Source organism: Dasypus novemcinctus, chromosome 16 (assembly GCF_030445035.2).
Source record: "Dasypus novemcinctus isolate mDasNov1 chromosome 16, mDasNov1.1.hap2, whole genome shotgun sequence".
NCBI classification, from domain to species: Eukaryota; Metazoa; Chordata; class Mammalia; order Cingulata; family Dasypodidae; genus Dasypus; species Dasypus novemcinctus.
Window position 1 is genome coordinate 79125943 of NC_080688.1, and position 22724 is coordinate 79148666.

A 22724-nucleotide genomic window follows, 5' to 3' on the forward strand; every position below is an offset into this window, starting at 1 on the left:
CACAAATAGTGAACCCTAAGTTAAACCATGGACTATAGTTAATAATACAATTATCAAAAAATGTGCTGCCATCAATGGTAGCAAACGTTCCACACCAATGCAAATTGTTAATTACAGAGTAGTGTATAGAAGCCTGTATTTTATGCATGACTGTTCTGTAAGCCTACAACTTCTCTAATAAACAAAAACAAAACAAAAAAAGAACTGCTTAGCAACATCCTCAAATAACTACATAAATAAATCCTGTATGTGGCTTAACTAAAAATATTTTTTGAGGTACCTTTTACCTTTGCCAATTTAAATGATCAGAACTAGAGATTGCAAGAACAATAATATTAGACATATGTTGGTTGCTTTCCCAGCATCCATGTTTCCCTTCTTCCTTTCCAATAGCTCCTGATTTCTTCTGGAGAATCCACATGATCCTGAAGAAGCTGGTTCCATTTCTCTGGTCCCAGTGACTGATCAGGAATGTGCATGTAATAAGTCAATTCAGTTAGGGTGAATCTCAGGATTAGCCTGGCAATGTTGGGTCACAGATGTTTTCTCTTCCCTGCTGGACATGAACAAGGATTCAAGTGACCCAGGAACTGGTGGCAATTACTTTTAGTTCTTGGAGTATTATTTGTTCATTTATTCAACAAACATTAATATCTACTATGTACCAGGCTGAAAATATAAAATTGAGTAAGACATGGTCACTGAAGCAGATATTTGTATTCTAATGGGAGGAAACTGACAGGGAAGAGAACCAGTTCTTGGTAGGGATCAGGGTGGCTGGTTCAGGATATCATGAGGTAGAAGTGGATGTACCTGAGCATCCCTTTTGTGGATTAGGTATCACTAAGTACATCAGTCCACCTGGAACCATTTAAATTATCTATGGTTTCAGTAAAATTTCTTGCAGTAACCTAATTTCAAAAGGGAGAATTGCAAAGTGTGATAGTGTTTTCCACCTTGGCTAGTATCTTAATCCTAAGTATAACCTTAACTTAACCTTAACTGGTTATGTATTACATGGACAGTAATATCAATTCTACTGTCTTTCATTGTGAGGAAGGCAAAACAGTATACTGAATATGTAGTAGATATCATCTAGGGAAGAGACTATAGTGCTTGTGTCTTTAAATATGTCTTTTATGAGATATATCCCTTTACAAAAGATGTGGATACAAACCACACACCCACCTGTACCATAGTAGCCATCTGAACTGATTATACAGGGAGTATATAAAATACTAGAGAGTCTAGAGCAGATAGCCTCAACAGGAGGCCAGGTGGGAGTTTATTAGAATCATCTGGGTAGTTTTTCCCGCCTAAACACACCCACACTTCACCCTGGATTTTCATCTGGGCTCCTCTCCAAGAAGCACTGCAGTACGACATCACTTTTACTGAATGTGTCATATCTCTCATTTAGAATGGGAAAAAAGTGAGGCCTGGCCTCTTAAGCTGTAGTGTGGGGACAGGGGCCTGAAACATTGCATTGAGGGATAAATAGCAAACTGTCCAGCTGCTAAATGATAATCAGAATCATTAAATCACAGTACATGTCATTTATGTGTAGGAGTTTTTAACACTGCATTTTCTTATGCCAAAGATAAGAGGACAAAGCTGGCGATTATTGATTACAAATCTGAATTCTGATATAAAATGTATTGATCAAGTATTGTGGAGAGTTTATACCAAATGGCTTCTTGTAGGAAAGAAAAATGTAATGATCCTTTGCCTGGATCATATGTAGAAGTCAACTCAGGTAAAGCTTTGCTCACTACCCACGATATCCAAATTTAGACAGGTGAGTTGCTACTGACCTGTGAATATCTAGTAAGATTAATATTATTATGCTTAAAGTGTTTTACCCAAACTTTAGAAATGTGGGAAAAGGAGTTGAAACAAGAAGAGAAGATGCCAGGGCAGTTGGGGTTGTCAACGGAAGGGGCCTGGGCTCTGATCAAGCTTTTGAACTTTTGTTAATAAAAATCCTCAGAAAGTTTCTCCTGATTGTTTGTAACATTCCCTAAATTACACTCAAAGAATGTAAGGAAATGACAAATTACATGGGGGAAAGAATGACTTATTTTGCCAACCTCAAATGTATTGAAAATCATTGTTTTCCCCTCTTATCACTGAGACTGATTTATACTTCAATTTAGCATTTTGCTGATTTGTAAATTAGCTTTTTAGGGCATGAGGTTGTGAGATAATGAGGGCTCAGTGTACACTTCTGGAGTTACAATTTTTCTACAAACTCCTTCTATATAGTTGTAGTACAACTTCTCAATTTAGAACAATGATTTCTGTTAAAACCTGCCTTCTAAAAAATTGTTAAACTAGGCGGCTGGGTCTTAAAGATCTGGACTAGATTACTAAAAACAAAGCAACAGTGAGAAACATTCTGGAGGTTTTCAAACCTTAAAAATGTAACAAAACGTTCAAACAAAAAGTCTAAAGCCTGTAAAAGTGGGAGCTTATTAAATTCCTCGAGTCAGTGTATCCACACAGGGATTCAAAACTTTAGGGTCAAACACGGAAACGTTATTTAGCGAATAAAATGATTCCCCAAAGATGGAGACTTGGCGGGGGGGGAACTTTCCTAAACTGTCGTTGAAATAATTTGCAAAAAAGCGTTACAGACCAGAGGCAACCGTTAGGCAAGGGGCGTCTACACCCGGTGTCACCGCGGGCCCAGTAGCCGCGGAATTCTCGCAGGTGGCGTTCGCTTTGCGCACTTAGGCCTACGCGTGCCCGCGCGCTCGGGGCAGCGCGCTCGGGGCGGGGACGCGCCCGGGAAACCACCCGCCGGAACCCCCAGTCCCCTGGCCCGCAAGCATGCGCGCAAACACAGCAGAGCCTTATGAAAGTTTTTGTGGCATCACCCCGTGGCCGAGATTCAGAAAGTCGACGCGGCCGTGGAGGACAGCAGGAGGTGACGCTGAGTCAGCGCGCTCACTTCAAAGGAATTCCCGCTTCCCGGACGCTTCCCCTCCGGCCCTGAAGACGGCCCCGCGGGCTGGAAGCGGCGGGGCGGCGGCCAGCGCGTGGGGGCAGAGAAGCAGTAGTTCAAAGGAGGGCCAGGGCGTTCGCAAAGGGTGAACATCCCCGCGCCCTCCGTGGCCTCGCACGCTCCTCCCCGCATTCTGCACATCTCACCGCCGCTCCGCCAGCGTCCCTCTCCACCCCGCTGCAAGCGCGGGGACATTTAGGACCGCGCGGAAGCCACGGAGAAGGAGGCGGCCGCGTAGCAGCTGGGCGTGGCTTCGCGGAGAGAGGCGGCTCCGGGGAGGGCGAGGGGAGTACGTAAGCGTGGGCTCGGGTCGCTGATTGGATGCAGTGTAGTGCGCGGCGCCCGCCGCCCGGCCGGCCCCCCTGCTCTCCCCGCGGCTAGGTCCGCGCCGGCTCGCGAGGGAACCGCTCAGGCACCGCCTCCCCAGCTAGTGCGGACGGGAGCGGGAGGCGGCAAGGGGACACGCTCGCCCGCCTGCGCTCACTCGCACCCCGGGCCGCCGAGCCGGCGCGGCCCCCAGGGGGAGGGGCCGCCGCGGGCACGCCCCGCCCCCCCGCCCGGGAAGACGTCGCCGGCGGCCCCGCTGGTCGGCCACCGCCCCCCTCGCCGGCGGAGACCCGCCCCCGGCCCGCCCCCGGCGGCATGGAGGGCCCCGGCTCCTGACCGCCGCGCCGCCGCTTCGGCCCCCGCCTCGTCTCGCGGACCCGCCCGCCCGCCCGCCCCCGCTCGCATGTCCGCGCCGCCCTAGCCGAGGATGCTGAGGATGAAGCTGCCGCTGAAGCCGACGCACCCCGCGGAGCCGCCGCCCGAGGCGGACGGGCCCGAAGCGGACGCGCGGCCGGGCGCGAAGGCACCGCCGCGCCGCCGCCGGGACTGCCGGCCGCCGCCGTCGTCGGCCGCCGGCCCGCCGCGGGGACCCCCGCCGCCGCCGCCGCCGCCGCCCCGGGGGCTCGGGCCGCCTGTTGCTGGCGGAGCGGCGGCGGGGGCGGGCATGGCGGGCGGCGGCGGGCCAGCGGCGGCGCTGCGCGAGCAGGAGCGGGTGTACGAGTGGTTCGGGCTGGTGCTGGGCTCGGCGCAGCGCCTGGAGTTCATGTGCGGGCTGCTGGACCTGTGCAACCCTCTGGAGCTGCGCTTCCTCGGCTCGTGCCTCGAGGACCTGGCGCGCAAGGACTACCACTACCTGCGCGATTCGGAGGCCAAGGCCAACGGGCTCTCGGACCCGGGGCCGCTGGCCGACTTCCGAGAGCCCGCCGTGCGCTCGCGCCTCATCGTCTACCTGGCGCTGCTGGGCTCGGAGAACCGGGAGGCCGCTGGCCGTCTGCACCGCCTCCTGCCCCAGGTGGACTCGGTGCTCAAGAGCCTGCGCGCGGCCCGCGCCGGGGGCTCGCCGGGCGGCGCGGAGGACGAGCGCGGCGAGGACGGCGACGAGAACGCCGAGAAGGACGGCTCCGGGCCTGAGGGCAGCGGCGCGGAGTCCCGGGCCGCCGGCGGGCTCGGCTTCAGGGCCCAGGAGGAGCTGCTGCTGCTCTTCACCATGGCTTCGCTGCACCCGGCTTTCTCCTTCCACCAGCGGGTCACCCTGAGGGAGCACCTGGAGAGACTCCGCACGGCGCTGCGCGGGGGCTCGGAAGCCGCGGAGGGGGAGGCGGGGCCGTGCAACTTTGCGGGCCCCAGGGCCCAGGTAAGGCGCGCCGAGCCTCCCGGGACTCGGGGCTGCAGTCGCCGCCCCGGCTCGCTGTCGGGCGCCCCTGACCCAGCCGCACCCCGGCGCATGTGGCCCGGAATTCCCACCCCGCGTCTCGCAGCCCGTCGTAGTAATCTCCGATGGGCTCAGCCGCTCAGTTCCACCCCCCGCCCCCACCCCTCGCACACACACCGCCACCCGCCATTAACAGAATGCTCTAGAAGTCCCCGCCGTGCTGGAGTGGCCGCGCGGAAGAGCTGGGGCTCGCGGCCCGAGACCCCATCTCGGCTGAAGGGTTTCGGCACGTTTTTGGGCTTCGAGCATCTCAGACCCTGGGTGCTGCGAACAGCCAGGCGCCCGAGCTAGCCGGTCCGCCGCAGTCTAGCCCGGAGCAATGCCTTCGCGTGCGGGCTGACTGGCCCCCTGCTGTTACACCTTTTACTCCTCGGCAGGGTGTCCAAAAAGCGGCGCCCCCGGCGTGCTGCCCTAGTTTTTTTGCAGTTAGAGACTTTTTCCTCACTGTATGCCTGTGTTGAAGGGGCCATTTGGGTCTTGTGGCTCCTGCTCAAAGAAACTGATGTGAAGGCCCGAGAATTGACTATAACTAGATGAACACTAACTCAGGTTGTCTGAGTAAGGAAACGTCCTAGGGGAGACTGGTTATGCCCTTTACCTCTGGCGTAACCTGCTTTCCTAACAAGCTTGGTTCATGCTTACAGGATTTGGGTCAGGAGTATTTGTTGGGCCTTTACTATAGTAAAAAAATTTTTTTAAAGTTACTAAACACCAAAATGCAGTAGAAGAGAATACAGGTGAGCCACTTGTCGCAAACTTAAGAATTTTTATGGAGTCATGACAGCAATTTAATCATCTAGGCCCAATAAAGTCCTTGAGGGTGACAATTTAGGGGATGAGAAGGGGATAAGTTAGTGTTAGAATAAAAACCACGTACAAAAAGAGCTTAATTTCTTGGGTCACAATCTCTTAAACGAATTACTTTGGATGACATTAGATTTTATCATCTCTTGGATGATAATGTGGAAAAGGGGATTTTGTTTCCCTTCTATGCTTGAAAGTTAATTCAACCTCTATAGCTACTGTCATCTTAACACTCTGGAAATAAAATTGGGTATTGTTTTACTCTAATGGCTCTGTGGACTCAATACCCATGGAATCAAGGAATTTAGGGGCTGGAAAAGATTTAGACTAGACTTTCATCACCGTATGCCTGCGTTAAAGAGGCCATTTGGGTCTTTTGGCTCCTGCTCAAAGAAACTGATAATCTAGGCTGAGTGCCTCCCTTCTAAAATGAGCCTTCAGGAAGTGAACCACGTTTTAGGGGGTAGGTATTATCCAATTCAGAGCTGTGGTAATATTAGTAACCAACATTTTTTTGGTGTGCTGGAAGTGTTATCTTTCATTTTCTACTTAATAGCATGCAAAATGTACAGATCATGAAAGGCATTCCACTCTCCAGCCTACTCACTGAAATAACTCAAAAATAGTATTAATTCAGAAGCCTACCACATTGCATTTCCCGAAGACAGGCTGAACTCAGGAACAAAGCTTAAATATAGTGTTTTAAATTCTAGTATTTGTGTGTGTGTATATATGTATAAAATAAATATAACTTTAGAACGTGGATCTAATGAAAATGTCCCACAATGGAACAGCTTATATCATTCCATTAGCCAAAACGGGTACTTGAGTTTTTATTTTAATTAACTGCTAGGAGTTTTTTGTTTACTTTTAATGCTAGTGTTGAAAGGTGACCAGACCATGGGGAGAGATGCCACAAGCTAGGTGTTATAAGCTTTTATCTTGCCTGCAGTGTGGCCATTTCTGGCAACCAATTAGTGCTGGGAGGAGTGGATGACAGGAAGGAGGGTATCCTACCTTTAATTTCATCACATCTTTACCTCTCAGAAGGTGGCCCGTGCTCTGGCCGTCTATTGAAGTGAAGGGGAAAAAATCATAGGGAATTTGGGTATTACAGTTACGGTGAAGGCTATTTCTAGGCACTGGGGGTGCGTGAACTCAGTTATCGAGTAATAGTTCAGGATTACTGTAACAAATCATGTACGTCTCGTTAAATTGTACGACCTCGCATTTTCTGCTTGTTAGCGTGGACTCCGAGTTCCGCAGCGGTGGCATGTTCTGGTCTTGAAGACATTTTAACGTATCTTGTTGCTCCCAGGCTGTCACTCCAGAGGAGGCTCATGGGGGTGGCTTGATTTAAATCCTGAGTCGCTGCAGTCCAGCTCCGCAGGTCCTCGGCCTTGCGTCGTCGATTCTCTCCTGAGGAGGGAGGGCAGGCGCACCTCCGAGACTGCTAGGGGGAACTCGAGTCTCGCGCGTCCCTCACGTTAGCGCCCTAGCCTGCCTGCCCGCCAGCGGATAGCGAGCACCACTGGGTCCCTGGGGGCTGCTTCCCCCTCCGCCCCTGCAAAATGGCGGCAGCGCGCACCAGCCACGTGACCAGCGCGCTGGCCCCGCCCCCTGGAGGGTGGAGCCGCGTGGACCTGGCGGGCCGGCCTCTGCTAGCCTAGGCAGGGGCTGAAGTTAGGGAGAGGCGGAAGCGTAGTTGGGAACACGTGGGTTGTGTGGGGAATGCCTGGCTCCAGCGAGGACGCTGGGAAAGGAGTACTTCGTGGGGCAGCATTTTATTCCCCCAGAAGTAACCTTTTAGATACTTGCATGTAGCTTTTTCATTGCTTAAGAAGTGTTCTTTTTCTTACAGTTGTGTAAGTCCTTCGGCGCTCTAAGCAGTGTGTTCATCCATATTAAGTGGATAATCTAGAACTAATTTCCTGTTGCCTTGCTTTTCTGTTTCTAAAGCCAGGAATAGTGTTCCTCTCTCCAGACTTGTATCCAATACCTAATATGAGGCAGCTTCTCAAAAAATAGTTGAAAATAATGAAACATTTAGAACATGTGCTTCAATATCAATTTTATATTATGTGCTTTCAAGTTGATTAGGCCCAGCAACTGTTTAGTGACATACTATGGTTACATGGTTAATAACCAATGTGACAAGTCCACAGACTTAGCACTAGAGTATACTTTATTAGGTCATGATAGAAAAAATGGAAGAAGATTGAAAGTATGTTTTTACTTTTCAAAGTAACTTTTCTGTAATATTTTCACAGTTTTCTATGGGTTTTGGGTGATTTTTTAGTAAATATTACATTTGATTGTAACTAAAGTTTGGTGCTGCTTTTAGGAACCTTGAACATAAAGTTCATATTCTTCACAGCTGCAGTGGACACCAGTCATTTTATAAAATGCAGGACATAGCCAGGCAGCAGTAGTGGAAATACTCATTAACAGTATTTTATGAAGTTTGTTTGATTTAGTTCTGAGTTACAGAGTTACAGCTGAAAAAAGTGAAAAAGTGGGTACCTTATTATTAGGGACCCAAACTATAATGGTGTGTTAAAAATAGCCACAAAAAGCTGCATAGATATTTTAAAAGGTGTTGGCTTTGTTGCTGCTTCATTGAAAAGATACAAAATACGGGCAAGCTTCCTACCTTTGTGTGCTTAAAGGCACTGTTCAACTGTTCATGGAAATGAATGTTCTAATTTTGGAAGTTTAACTTGGAACCACAAATGGAAGGTGTAAGAAGCATAGAAATGTGTAGATTCTCATAGTGGCTTTTATTGTTGGTGTGACCATTTTTCTCTGGAGATTGTGTTTTTGGTATCTTTAAAACTGCTTGGCTTGGTTTGCAAGTAGTACTCATGTTTGAATGAAAGAAAGTATGCTTTTGATGTAAAGGCATGTGATCATCCGTCTCTGTCATTTGAACTTAAAAAGTTAAATTTGAACTTAGTATTAAACTCACAAAAATTGAAGTGGCAATAGGTCCTTGTAAAAAATCAATAGCAAACAAAAGAAAAATTTTGTAAATGTATTGCTTTTTCTTAGGTATGTTAATTAGCTGTACAATATTGTACCTGATAACCAAATACCTCAAGTCATTTTAGTGTTAGGGTCTAAATAAGAAAATTATTTTGAAAAAATTTTAACAAAAATGCTCCTACAAAAGAAACCTGAATGTATATAGCAACCAGAATCCAAGTGCACATTTTTGGAATGCTAAATAGAGAACAAAAACTTTCCTGTATGTTTTTTCTCTGTCTATTGAAAGAAATCAACTGCCTTAAAATGAGAGTGGAAAGGTTAGGTGTCAGAATTTCAGTTGTCATTGTACTGGGCATTAAAAAGATGCTTTGAAAAAGAACAATTCTAATGATCACAGGTCATAAATACCTTATCTTTTTTACTTTGTTGGCTACTGCTGGGAGATTTTAAAAAGAATGATGTCACCTGAGCTATGTGTGCTTTCTAAAAAAGCTTTCCTTGCTTAAAAGGTGGAAAATAAAATAATAGTTAGGATTACAAGTATAATTCTTATAGAATAGAGTCTGGCATATGGCCTTCAATAAATGTTAGCTTTTGTAGGCAAATGATAAATATCCCTTGTTGGGAAGGAGATGGTAGAGGAGTGGGTACAACATTTCACACATTGGGAGTGGGGAGCAGAAGTAGCTGTCTTTTATGGGAAATTTTAGTTTAGTTTGGCTGCAGCAAAGGGTAAAAGTAGATCTGGTAAAGCCTTTTGAAAGAGGCTTTTGAATGTCAGGGTTAAGTAATGATTATTTTGGTAGCAAATGGGAGCTAATGGGTGTCCTCCATTTACTTACATTTTCTTGTGCAGTGGTTTTCTCAGTTAAGGAGAACTTGGGGAAAGTGTCATACCACAGTAGGAAGGTGGAGGTGGTAGAAGTAGAGAGGAAGCAATTCCTTTTATTCCTCGAGATATGTATATATACACATACACACATTTTTCCTCTGTCCCCTTACTCTTTGCCTTGTGGGGAAGGGACAGGAAGTGAGTTGTAGAGACTATTAAAAGACCCTGAAGTGTGATAGCTTTGCTTAATAGAGCCCTGGACTTGAGGCTTAAATTCTAGTACTGCCACTAGCTCTGTGGTATTAACCAGGCCACTTAAATCCCTCAGTCTCAGTCTTATCTGTAAAAGGGAAATAACTTCCTTATGAGGTTGCGATGAATGAATTGAGATAAGATGGTATTATTCTTATACTGTTTTTATGAATTTTCTCTCAAGTGTGATGCTTAATGCGTTTTTGTTTTCCACTATGGTAAAACTATCTAGATTGTTATATCATTTGTTTTCAGGAAGGAGATTTCTTTATTTTTTTTTTTCCACTTAATAAAAATCCATATAATGGAATATTTTGTATATTGTTCTCTGAACTTATCTCTGAATATGTGGATGTTCGGGGAGGATGCATGGTTGAAAAGATAGTGATTGAGGCATTTCTTTGGGATAGTTATTTTATTTTTGGTACTCATATTGTAAAGATCTGATATGCTACAGATAAAATGAGCCCAAGGTATGCAATTCCTAGATCACAAATAGTAAAACACATATTTTCTCCAAGGTCGATTTGTGGGTAGGAATAGGTAAAATATGTATTTTGAATTTGGATTATCCTTAATTCCCATGCAGTCATAATCTATTTGAATCTTCATCCAGTTTTCACATTAGGTGGAAAACTATTGTATAATTTAAAGCTATTTTGCAGTTTTGTACTTACATAATTCTTTGTTAGTTCAGAGCACAGATTGGAATTCATTTTTATACCTTTTTATAGAAGCTATTAAATTGGCTAATTTTTTTTAGCTCACTTTCTATTTTTGATCTTCCTTGAGAAATGTTAAGCTAAATTTTTTTAAGGTGAGAGAAGCAAAAAAGTCTGAGTTAGCCTCAAGGCAGACTGAGCTTTAATTTTATTGACTATATTTTTCATTATGGACATCATGTATAAAATATTCTTTTACTTACAGAGACTGCTTTGTCACAAGAGCCTCATTCATCCAGTTACTTTTTTGGGTTCCTATCTATATAAAAGGTAGGAAAGTTTACCCAGTCATGTGTTTACGTTACAGGTGGTCCAGTTGCTGGGTCCCTGGTAGTGCATTCTGTTCTTCTTATGCTCCAAGGAACATTTGAATTCCTTTCTGTGTGTCTTATATATATTGCCTTCTAGAAGGGCTTTATGTTTATTCAGCAAATATATATTTTTTGAGTTTAGATTTAAGTTTTGCAAGGGTCACTTTGGCAGGTTATTTGGTCTTTTCCTAATTTTAACTTGGCTCAGTATACAGTAAGGTTATCATCACCATCTTTTTTTTTTTCTCTCCCCCCACCCAGTTGTCTGTTCTCTGTGTCCATTTGCTGTGTGTTCTTCTTTGTCCACATCTGTTGTTGTCAGTGGCACGGGAATCTGTGTTCTTTTTGTTGCGTCATCTTGTGTCACCTCTCCGTGTGTGCGGCGCCATTCTTGGGCAGGCTGCACTTTCTTCCATGCTAGGCAGCTCTCCTTACGGGTCACATTCCTTGTGCGTGGGGCTCCCCTACGTGGGGGACACCCCTGCGTGAGCCGGCACTCCTTGCGCACATCAGCACTGCGTGTGGGCCAGCTCCACATGGGTCAAGGAGGCCCTAGGTTTGAACTGCGGACCTCACATGTGGTAGACGGATGCCCTATCGATAGGGCCAAGTCCGCTTCCCTCATCACCATGTTTTTGCATAAAATTGTTGAAAAGCTGAATGTGAAGCTATATGAAAATGCTTGGTAAACAAGAGTGACATATAGCTTGTTCAGAGAGTGAATAGCACAATTTGGTTGCAGTGGATGAGCCAAAAAGTAGAGGTCCAAAGAGGTAATCAAGATTGGCTATTAGGACCTTGAAGGTCCAGCATAAGGAATAGGTTGTGAACAGGTTGTCATGGGAGCCAGTGAAAATTTATGTGCTTATGTTATATATCTCCCTGATGGCCACTGTCACATTAAATTTAGTATGTATGAAAAGAATGCATCATTGGGAAGCAGCTGTGGCTCAATGGATTGGGCTCCCATCTATATATGGGAGGCCCTGAGTTGGCGTCCCAGAGCCTCCTTGTGAAGGCAGGCAGGCCCGCACCCACAGAGAGCGGGGGCAGCAAGATAACAACAGGGAGACAAGCAGACACAGCAGAACGCACAGTGAGTGGACACAGAGCAGACAGCAAGCAAGCCGCAAGGGGGGGTGTGGGAATAAATAAAAAATCTTAATTAAAAAAAAAGAATGCATCATCGATTGAAAAAAAAAAAAAAAGTTCTTCTAGGTTCATCCAGTTCTCTGAATGGTGCTATTAAACTTCTAGTCACCCCAATTTGCTTGGTAACCTTAATTTTTTTTTCTTTTTTTTTTTTTAATTTTTTAATTCATTTTTTAAAAATATTACATTCAAAAAATATGAGGTCCCATTCAACCCCGCCGCCCCCACCCCACCACTCCCCCCACAGCAACACTGTCTCCCATCATCATGACACATCCATTGCATTTGGTAAGAATATCTCTGGGCATCGCTGCACCTCATGGTCAGTGGGCCACATCATAGCCCATACTCTCCTACATTCCATCCAGTGGGCCCTGGGAGAATCTACAATGTCCGGTAATTGTCCCTGAAGCACCACCCAAGACAACTCCAAGTCCCGAAAACGCCTCCACATCTCATCTCTTCCTCCCATTCCCTGCACCCAGCAGCCACCATGGCCACTTTTCCCACACCAATGCTACATTTTCTCTGTGGACCTTGGATTGGTTGTGTCCGTTGCACATCTATGTCAAGAGGAGGCTTAGATTCCACATGGATACTGAATGCAATCCTCCTGCTTTCAGTTGTAGGCACTCTAGGCTCCATGGTGTGATGGTTGACCTTCTTCAACTCCATGTTAGCTGAGTGGGGTAAGTCCAATAAATAAGAGTGTAGGAGTTGAAGTCTGTTGAGGCTCAGGGCCTGGCTATCATATTGTCAGTCCAGAGATTCAAATCCCTTAGATATATCTTAAGCCCCAGCACCAACTACAATTCCAGTAAAGTAGCATGAAAGTCTTGTGAAAAGAGATCCCATCTGTGTCCAGCTCCATCACGCAGAAACACCAGCTCCAAAAAAGGGCCAACTGACATGGCAGTGAACCCCATCTGCCATGACCATAGAACCTGTGGGTCTCTTTAGCCCTCAAAAGAACCAATACCTGGGGTTGTATCTACTTTATCTGTCTCTGAGACTCTGCTCAGGTGTGCATAAGGGCAATCCTTCTGACAACCTCCAGACTCTTTTTTTAGAGACTCATAGCCATATAAACTCATTTCTCCTTTCCATTTCCCCCTTACATTAGGTCAAACAGCATTTTAAACTCCTGTTATTATATGTAGACAGGGATATTCTGCTGGTCTGTGTTGAACCTTTAATTCAAGGTAATTTTCTAGTTGCATCATCAGTTGGTACTTGGTAGTGATCCCTCGGTGCCAGGGAGGCTCATCCCCGGGTGTCATGTCCCACGCTGGGGGGAATGTATTGCATTTACATGCTGAGTTTGGCTTCGAGACTGGCCACATTTGAGTAACATGAAGGCTGTCAGGAGGAAACTCCTAGGCACAGTGCTGCTCTAGGCCTTGTTCTTATTTCAGGCGTATAGGCTCACAAGCATAGTCATTAGTATCAGGGGCTCACTGTTGGACCCTCATTCCTTCCTGGTCCTTACCGTTGCACCTGGGGGACTGCCGCTGCTCCCCTAGGGACCACGACAGAGCACCCCCTGCTTGGTAATCTTAATTTAATCCTCTCTTTTGAACTCACGTCATCATGCTCTCTTGCATGATGCTCTTTGGAAATGTCACTATGGCAGCCTTCTCATAAGATTCTTGGCTCCCTCTGAATTCCTGTAGTACATATATATTCTGTGTTAAGACTTTTGATTCTTCTCATGTAATTCTTAGTGTTATTTTTAATATATAAAATTGGCTTTCTCTAGTAGACGTTTTCTCCAACGGTTCAGGCATGACCTCTCATTTTTTGGGCCAGTGTTGTATATATCGTAAGTGTTCAGTCATAATTTCCCATGCTTGAACTTTTTAGATGTAGCTCTGAGAAATACCAATGTTATACATGACTTTGACTAATTTAATTGGAGACTTTTGGTGGTGTTCTTTTGAATTACACCAGGTACTTTATAAAAATAGTTGCAACTGGATAGTACAGGTACAGTTGTTTGGGGAATAATAAAATGAATTGTTTCATGAGATAAAAAGCATGAACAATATATATTCGAGCTGAATCTTCAATGGTTGAATGCTGAATAGCTGGGCTTCTTAATTATTCTCTCAAAACCTGACCATTTTTACTGCCTAAGTTAATAAAGCTGGTGGTGATGGTGGGGAGGGGGGCAGTACATAAATTGTTGAAAATATAGTGATGATGTTTTGATAAGATGAAAAAAATCATACATTAGAGGCATAGTTGTCTGTAGGGAACGTTTAGGATATGATATTTATGGTTTGCTAGAGGGGTGGGGAGAGACAGATGTGGAGTTGGGATAGTATCTTGCTTATTGTGTCTTAGTTTCCCATCTGCTAAAACAAATACCATAAAGTGAATTGACTTAAACAATGGGAATTTATTGGCTCGTGGTTTTGAGGCTAGGAGAAGTCCACAACTGAGGTGTGTACAAGGAGAATGCCTTCTCCCTGAAGACGCTAGAATTCTGGGGCTGGCTACTGGCGATTACTGGTTCTTGGCTTTTCTGTCACAAAGCAATGTACATGGTGGTGTCTTCTTCCTATTCGCAGTTATTTTGCCTTCTAGCTTCTGTCTGCTCCCTGTGGCTTTTTCCGTGTCCAATTTCCTTTGCTTATAAGGACTTTAGCCACGTTGGATAAAGGCCTGCCCTCATTCAGCTTGGGCTCATCTTAACTAATACCATCTTCAGAGATCCTACTTACACGTGGGTTCACACCCCCAGGACCAGCGGTTGGGACCTGAACGTGGTGGCTTTTGCGGGGAACTGATTCAATCCCCAACAATTAGAAAGAGTTAAGAATTTTGTTTTGGTTACTGAAATGAACACTCTTTATAATATAAGAGTAGTGGAATATTTATGTTTCCTGTCAAGAATGTCTAATTTGGGATAACATAACTTTCCTATATATTGATTTTTGTTTGGGGTATCAAATGATTGAAATTTGTTAGTGGTCTCAGAACAGGCAACATGGTTACATGTGAACCAAAATTCTCTGGTGCTGGAGAGCACTTCCTTGAGAAAGAGGTCATTGTACATGCAGAGGGGCTGCCCAACAAGAAGGTAGCATTCAGGAGTTTTGTTTGGGGAAGGTGCTTGTTTACTCGGTGGCATTAACTGACACACATCCTAAAATATTGTTTCCCAACACTGTAATATTTACCAACCTATGACCCACTCACTGCCAGGGATCCTTCTTGAACTCTGTAAGCTTAAATTTGAACATGGAGTCTGGAATGTTTCTCGACTGCGGGGAAGGCTGTGGCTCTGCTGCAGGAGCTAGAAGGCCTGGCAGTCCCCTTGGCCTGAAGGACTCTTGCATACCTTTGCTCTTTATCCCTTGTTGGGGGGGGGGGGTTGTGTAAACAAGACAAAGTCACGGAGGCGGGGGGCGGGGAGGTGTAGCAGATGCACACTCTGTGTCAATCCTCTTATATTCATCTTGCTCCAGAGGGTATTTGTCTCATCTCATCTCCACATGTCTTCTTGTGGGGATTTAAAGATTTGGGAACTATTGTCTTAGGGATGTAGCAATTCCAGGTTCAACTTCCTAGTTCTTAGGGTAAAGAAGATGTTTTCCCTTCTGTGGTAGGAGAGAATAAAATTGATTAAGGAAATAGAAAGGCTGGTGCTAAAGAAAAGGGATCCCCAAGATGGGTCTTGGCCAGCCAGCCATTACTTCCAGCCTTCTCTGAAACCTCTACCTTTGTAGTTTTGTGATCCAAGTACAGAGTTTATGTAGTTGACCAATCCTCTAATCAATTAACAGATGATAATATTGGGATTGAAATAGCAGAAGCGTGAAGGAAATTTTACAAGGAAGACATCCAAGGTCAGTTCTTTTTACTGCTGCCCTCACTTATCTTTCATGCCCCACTTCTCTCTCCCAGTAGGCTTTTTTTTTCTTCTCTCTCCTTCCCGCCCCCCCCCCCCCAGTTGTCTGCTTTCTGTGTCCATTTGCTGTGTGTTCTTCTGTGACCGCTTCTGTCCTTATCAGCGGCACCAGGAATCCATGTTTCTTTTTGTTGCGTCATCTTGCTGCATCAGCTCTCCGTGTGTGGGCACCATTCCTGGGCAGGCTACACTTTTCTTTCGCCCTGAGTGGCTCTCCTTACTGGGCGCATTCCTTGTGTGTGGGGCTCCCTTACGCAGGGATACCCCTGCGTGGCACAGCACTCCTTGCGTGCATCAGCCCTGCACGTGGGCCAGCTCATCACATGGGTGAAGAAAGCCCGGGGTTTGAACCATGGACCTCCCATGTGGTAGGCGGACGCCCTAACCATTGGGCCAAGTCTGCTTCCCCCCAGTAGGCTTTCTTATCAGTCTTTTGCTAGCTCTTCCCTAATCGTGTAACCAATAAGTTGTTGTCAAAGATAATGACATCAACAATTTTAATTTTTTATCCATAATAAAATTTATACTGTTCCAAAAAACACGTAGAACATTACAAAGAAGAGTTTCCATCTTGTTCCTCTACCTAGTTCCATTCCACCCCATTCTGCATAGGTCATACGTTGTTAGTTCACAAATGTCATAGTAAGAAGAACTTGGCATAGCTGTTATTGCAGTGGTCAGGTCCGATCTGTGGTTTATGATGGCAAAGAGTGTGCACACATTCAGTAAATTGCTTGGCCCTCCCCACCCTACCCCAGTTCAATAGCTAGAGTGCCTTTGCTCGTGTTGTAGATAGACGATTCTGCCTCACTCTTCTTGTTGAATCTTCTGATGCACACATTTCTAGTTAAACAGTAAATAAGTTACAAATGAAGTGAGTCCAGAAATATGCATAAGTGTATATCATGCTGTTTCTGAGCTGTGTATTCGCTGGTCTCCCTCCTCTCTGAACCGTCGTGTCAGCACCACAACTTTAATATCACCCACTTTCATCTGCTCTCAGGTGAAACAAAACATTACTTTGGGTTGGGTTGTGCTATTTCATTGAGCAGAGATAGGACAAATGTCTGCCCCTTCTACCATAATCTCTCAATTAAAGAGACAGGCTTTAAGTATTTCTTGAATTTTCCTTAGCTGCTTCCCTCCCTTTCTACAAAAATGGATGGAATTTGACCTCTTAGTTATGTTTTCTAATGAATCATTTTTTAACATTCAAAGTGACACTTTTTGTGAATCATGCTTAAATAATAGCATGTGCTTTTGTTGCAACCTTGCTTAAAGAAGAGAATTTAAAAATATTACTGTGTAACAAATTACCCCAAAACGAAATGGGTTAAAACAGTTGTTTTATTATTATTTCTTAGGGTTTTGTGAAATTTAGACAGCTCGGCGTGGGAGAAGGGCAGACTGAAAGAGCTGGAGAGTGGGTGGCACCGTCCCTCTTGCACCTCCATGTAGTCCCTCTTCCTTGGCAACCTCAGGGGAATTGTGCTTCTTTTTGTTGGTGTTTTCTTTTGTTTTGGGAGGTACTGGGGATTGAACCCAGGACCTCAAACCTGTGAAGTGCACGCTGCACAGAATTGCACTTCTTACATGTTGGATCAGGACTCCAAGAGCAAGTGTTCCAAGAGGCCCAGGCTGCAAGACATCCTATGACCCAACCTCAGCAGTCTCAGAACATCATTTCCGTCACACTTGTCTGTCAGGCAAGTCTCTAAGGCCAGCCCAGAACCCACAGGTTGGGGAATTAAGTTGCACCTTTCAATGGGAGGAATATCAAGTAATTTTTGGTTATTCTTTATTTTGTCAGAAACAACTTAATAGAATTGATATATTCTAATATTAAAATTCTAAGTCTGATAAGAGACTTCTAAAGAAGTTAGTAAATTCAGTGAAAAAAAATAAACTCTTCTGCTTTGTTTTTATATTGAGAATGTCTTGGAATTTTTAATCTTATAATCAATATCAAGGGACCTGAGAAAACAATAGAATATTGTTAGGTAAGCTGAAATAAACTCCATCTACCATTTGACCTTTATTAACAGAATAAGCTTAAATGAGGCAAATGGGAGCTTTGTGCTAATGTTATGCTTTCAGATAGGAGTTTGTTAGAACTGTCCAGCCACTTAACTATTACACAAACTTTTCCCACATTTAAGAACTCTTCTAAAGTGTTACGTAATCATGATGTGTTGGAATTTAAATCCCAGTAATCTCTGGAGTGAACTCTATTACAAAACTGTCCGGATCAACTGAATTACAGGACTCGTAGTTTTTAGCTAACCAGTAGCTCTTAGAGGAGGCAAGCCACAGAACAGAAAAAATTATACCTCAGAGGAGCTGTAGAAAGGAAAAGGGCATGCACATTCAAATGGTCTTTGTGTTCCTGTGCATATTTTTAAGCAGCCTTAGAATCTTAAAACTCAGCTTCCTAATCCAATCAGAGAAAAATTCTCTGCTTTTCATTAGATCCAAACACTTTCATTTAACTAGTCTTTGTAAAATCCCAATTCTGGCATGTCATCTGTGTTGCATTTCCACGGGAATTTGAACTTAATGGAGAAAATGGATATAATTTCTCTCTCTGAGATATCATTAAATAAGTGCTCAAAATTTATGGCACCCTTCCCCCAACTCAAACTCAAGAAAAGCGTTATGTAGCCTATGAAATAGGAGCTAGGATTGCTGAGCAGTCATTCTCTGTCTTGGGCCTAGTAAACAACATAATTCTGACTTCTACAACTCATGAGGTAGTGTGTGTAAATTTTATAAATAGCTTTCAACTTAATCTAAATGATTGTATAGTATTGAAACATGCTGAAACTTGGGACGGGGTCGAGAAGAAACAGTAGGTATTTCATGGGTTAATAAACTTAGCTCCTTGGATAGAAAGTTAAAGCTCTGTTTTTGTCCCTAGGTTATTTAACAGGATGCTTTTTCTTGGGTGTTAAATTGTGTCCTTAAGTAACTTCAGACATTAAAAATGTAATTTTTATTGTAAACGTAATTTTGATTGTAAAGCCAACCACTTTCTCACAATTGCTTCAATAGAATAATGTTTGGGAAGGCAGTGGAAAGCTATTGTATTGTCTTTTTTGCATATTTTGCATTCATTTGTATTTGCAGGTGGTTATTTTTAACTTTTAACAAACCACATAATGAGCAATGTAGAAAAATATTCACTGAAACCAAGCAATGACTATAAGTTGTATAATAATTTAAAAATTATAAATGCCTTTATGTTGGGGGATTGCATGTGTTCCTTCAGTTCTCGTTTATTTTAGTATGTAAAATTGACATCATTGGCAACTCTGAATAGCAGTGTGCTATTTTTGTATATGTCCGAAGAAAGCTGGGGCAATAAATAATTCTCGAGTATCATTGTTAAATGAAAATAAATATTGATACTTCTCCTTTTCCTTGCTGCTTTGACACTTAGTGCCTTTCAGCCCTTAAAATGTAATCACCTATTTGATCCCTAAAAATTGCTTTTAAAATGGTTGCTATTAAAAGTACAAGGCTTTAAAATTTATCTTGTTTATTTTAACAGAATTTCTTACTCTTAGTCTATGGTGTAGATTAACACAACCCCCTTTTTCATCTAGAATGACTCTGCACATGGTGATTACATGCAAAGTAACGAGACCAGTTTAATAGAACAAGCCCCGATACCCCAAGATGGACTTACTGTGGCACCTCACAGAGCTCAGCGGGAAGGTATGCTATATTACTTTGTATACGCAAAGCATCAGTACACCAAAAGATTGCAAGGTAGTATTAAATTAACTCTTCTATTTCCTTTTGGACTGAAGAAATGTACCTTGTCCATCTGGGTTTAGCTTACATGCCAGTCCTTCCCAGTTCTGGGCTTTTTTTCTGCTCTTGTCGTACTTTGCTCATCCCAGCACACACCTACTTGATTCTTGCCTTGTATTTTTAGTCATCTGTATGACTGTACCTTATCATATTCCAAAAGCATTTCGTGTGGTGTTTTATCTGTAGAATGTGCTCAGTGTTGACTGAACAATAAATTTCACGGTTGTCATTGTAAGAGTGAATAAATTTCTTACAAATCCATGCTTCCTGCAATAATGGCATTTTTCAAGAAGGCTGGGGTGGAAGAAGGAAAAGACATTTTGCCATCTAAAATTAAGTGAGTTCAAACATCTGCTTTTTTTTTTTTTTTTTTTGCATTTGGAAAGTCCATGAACCTGTGTTTGAAAGGATAATTGAAATGGGAAATGTGGGCTGCTGTCTGTGCCTTAGGAGAGCCAAGGGTATCATCACTCAGTTGTAGCCATTTTGAACTTAGGTCAGTGTGTCTCCATTTAGTCCCGATAATAATCCTTTTTGTGTAGTACATTTTAGGTAGGTATGAATGTTTAATATTTTTTAAAGTTCACATAACTAATTTTCTAGCCTTAATTGCAGTACTTTTCTCTCTCCAGCTATTTCAGTAATAGGCTGTGTCAGCTAAGCTCTTTGAAGAAATGAGTAGTCTGAAACTGTTTGGTTTTACAGGTCCCTCCCTCTTTTTTTTCAATAAAAATTTTTTCTTGAAAAACCTAGAATATATCAAAATGCTAACAATCAACTCTAAGGTGGTACTAGAGATGCTTTTTCTACTTACCTAAAGTATGTAATATGTGCTAAGTGTTAATTATTGAGGCTTGAAGAGTCTTCCATTATATCCATTCCTCATCGCATACCATCCTGTCTTACTCATCTTGAGTCTGACAGATAGTGGCAAGACTAACTTCAAATTGAGGCTGAAGGTGCAGCTGTGCTCCCAGGCCCCATGAGGTCATAGTGGCTTTTTCCACGAAGACAAACTGAAGTTCTGACCAAAAAACAAGTAGACCAAAAAACAAAGAAGTAGAGCTGCTTATTTCTGAAGGTAGATTATTTGAGGTCTTTCTTTAATAGCATCTTCTTTTAAATAATTTAGTAGAACAGCCTTTGAAAACAGCAGTCCCTCCCTCCCCTACTTTGCCCTTTATAATATCACAGCAGTCCTGAGGAAATTCAGGCTTCTCACCTGGCTTTTGAGATTTTCCTTTGTCTGCGTCATCAACATTTCTGGCCCAGGAAGGGGAACTTGGCCCTGAAGCAGGGCACCAGGCACTAATATGAACATTGGCACAAAACACTTATAATTGTATCTCCTTAGCTTATTATGAATGTCTGTTTACCTCACATTTCTTCTGTATCCTATGCTCTGTCTTCTCTTATTACTCTCCCCTCCATGGTCTATAAAAATCTTGTTTCTTTCTCTTTACTTTTGTTACTTTGTACATTCGATTTCATCTATTTCAACTTATTTCTCAAGGACAACATGAATCCTTTGCTTTTCTTCCCCATCTGCTCCACAGAATCCAGCTCTTCTGTTCAAGTGACCTTCTTGACTCTTCCTGGCAACCTTTGTCATATTCATTATCAACCACTGTATGCTAAGCAACAATCTTTTCTTCTTTGGTTCATATATTATGCTTAAAAGATAGGTTCTTATACATTTGTAAAAAGGTTCACTTCCTACGTCAGTACTTTTCCAAAGGAGGTGAGTAGTTGGAGGGTTTATTTATTTGCTTACGTGATGAATAAGTTAATTATTCTGTCCAGTTCAATTCTGAGTAATTGTTACTAATAATGACTAATGTAATTTATCACTGCTACGTTATAATACATTGTGAAAAAGTTTGCTACAGTGAGTCTTCATAGCTGAGTATTATATGATATTAAGGGGCATATTTGGAAAAAACTATCTCTATCCCCCAGTTAAACAGATATTTTATCAGTTTTGTTATATTACTTTTGAGTAGCTTTTTAATACAAAAAAGTAGATATTTTCTTATGATACCTGTTGTGTATAAAAAGTTTAATGAATTGTGCTCATTTGATAACATGCTGAAATTGTGGTGTAGCAATCTGAATAACAAACAGTTTTGAAGGTTATGTTTTAGAAAATATCTTTAGTGCAGGTACTCTATTATTATTATTTTATTGCTGGTGTTGATCAGAATGCTTGAAACAACTTAATGCACTTTGATTGTTGAATAGATACAGAAAAAATTACCTCATGGGTGGATGGCACATTGTTATGCTTCTATTTTTTTTGTTTCCTCATTTAAGGCCAGTGATAAAGATGAAGGCAGACAGCTTAATGGTTAAGCTGGGTTTCCCTAGGTAACTGAAAGTTATATCTAGACTCTGTACAACCAATCATTGTATATGTGTGTTGTTTTTTTTTCTTTCAGCTGTACACATTGAGAAGATAATGTTGAAAGGAGTCCAGAGAAAAAGGGCTGACAAATACTGGGAATACACCTTCAAAGTAAGCTACTCTCACCCACAAAAAGATACCTCATATCGTATGTTAAGTGATCTTTTGGAAAGAATGAAAATTGATCTTTGGACAAACTTATGGCAGGTTTGCTAAATCAAAAAATATATATATATTTTAATTGAAAGGAATGCATACTCTGCATGGTTTGCCAAGGTATAGACTTTAAACGATTGTATCACACTAAAATTACTCTGAAAATTTTATTTAAAAAATTAAGGAAAATTTTTTACTTAAAAAATATTTTTTATTGAAAAAATAAAATTTAGGGAGACAATTAAGATGTAAGATGTACCTTTAAAAAGTAAAAGATTTTACATCCATATTTTTTTTAAGCAAGATTGTAGGTGTTGTCTTTCCTGGCAGTGATTTCCCTGACATTTTCCTCACCTCTCCTTTCTTTGACATTTTTATTCTCTGGCCTTTGCTGCCTTGTTATCTTACCTGCAGTTGCAGTCCTGCCATTCTGTCCTTCCAACAGCTGTCTGATTAACTTTAAAGCCCAGCTCTGATTATATTACTTGATATAAACTCTCCTTACTACTGCCTGCTGACGTTAACATATACTTCTTATCCATCTCTTCCTTATTCCTTCTTCTGTGAGCTCTGTTTGACCTTTTTAGCCCTCTCTCCTATGGTTG

At 43.1% G+C, this 22724-nt stretch overlaps 1 protein-coding gene across 2 annotated transcripts in view; it reads left to right on the top strand.

The window, feature by feature from the left end:
* Positions 1-3746: 3746 nt before the first annotated feature.
* The window catches only part of ZCCHC2 (zinc finger CCHC-type containing 2), a 60556-nt gene continuing 41578 nt past the window's right edge, over positions 3747-22724 (top strand). For both annotated transcript variants that reach the window (XM_071208579.1, XM_012528500.4), the window contains exons 1-3: positions 3747-4688; positions 19349-19460; positions 21998-22074. In XM_071208579.1, the coding sequence (XP_071064680.1) occupies positions 3762-4688; positions 19349-19460; positions 21998-22074 (1116 nt within the window). In that variant the 5' untranslated portion in view covers positions 3747-3761. The remainder of the gene's footprint in view (positions 4689-19348; positions 19461-21997; positions 22075-22724) is intronic.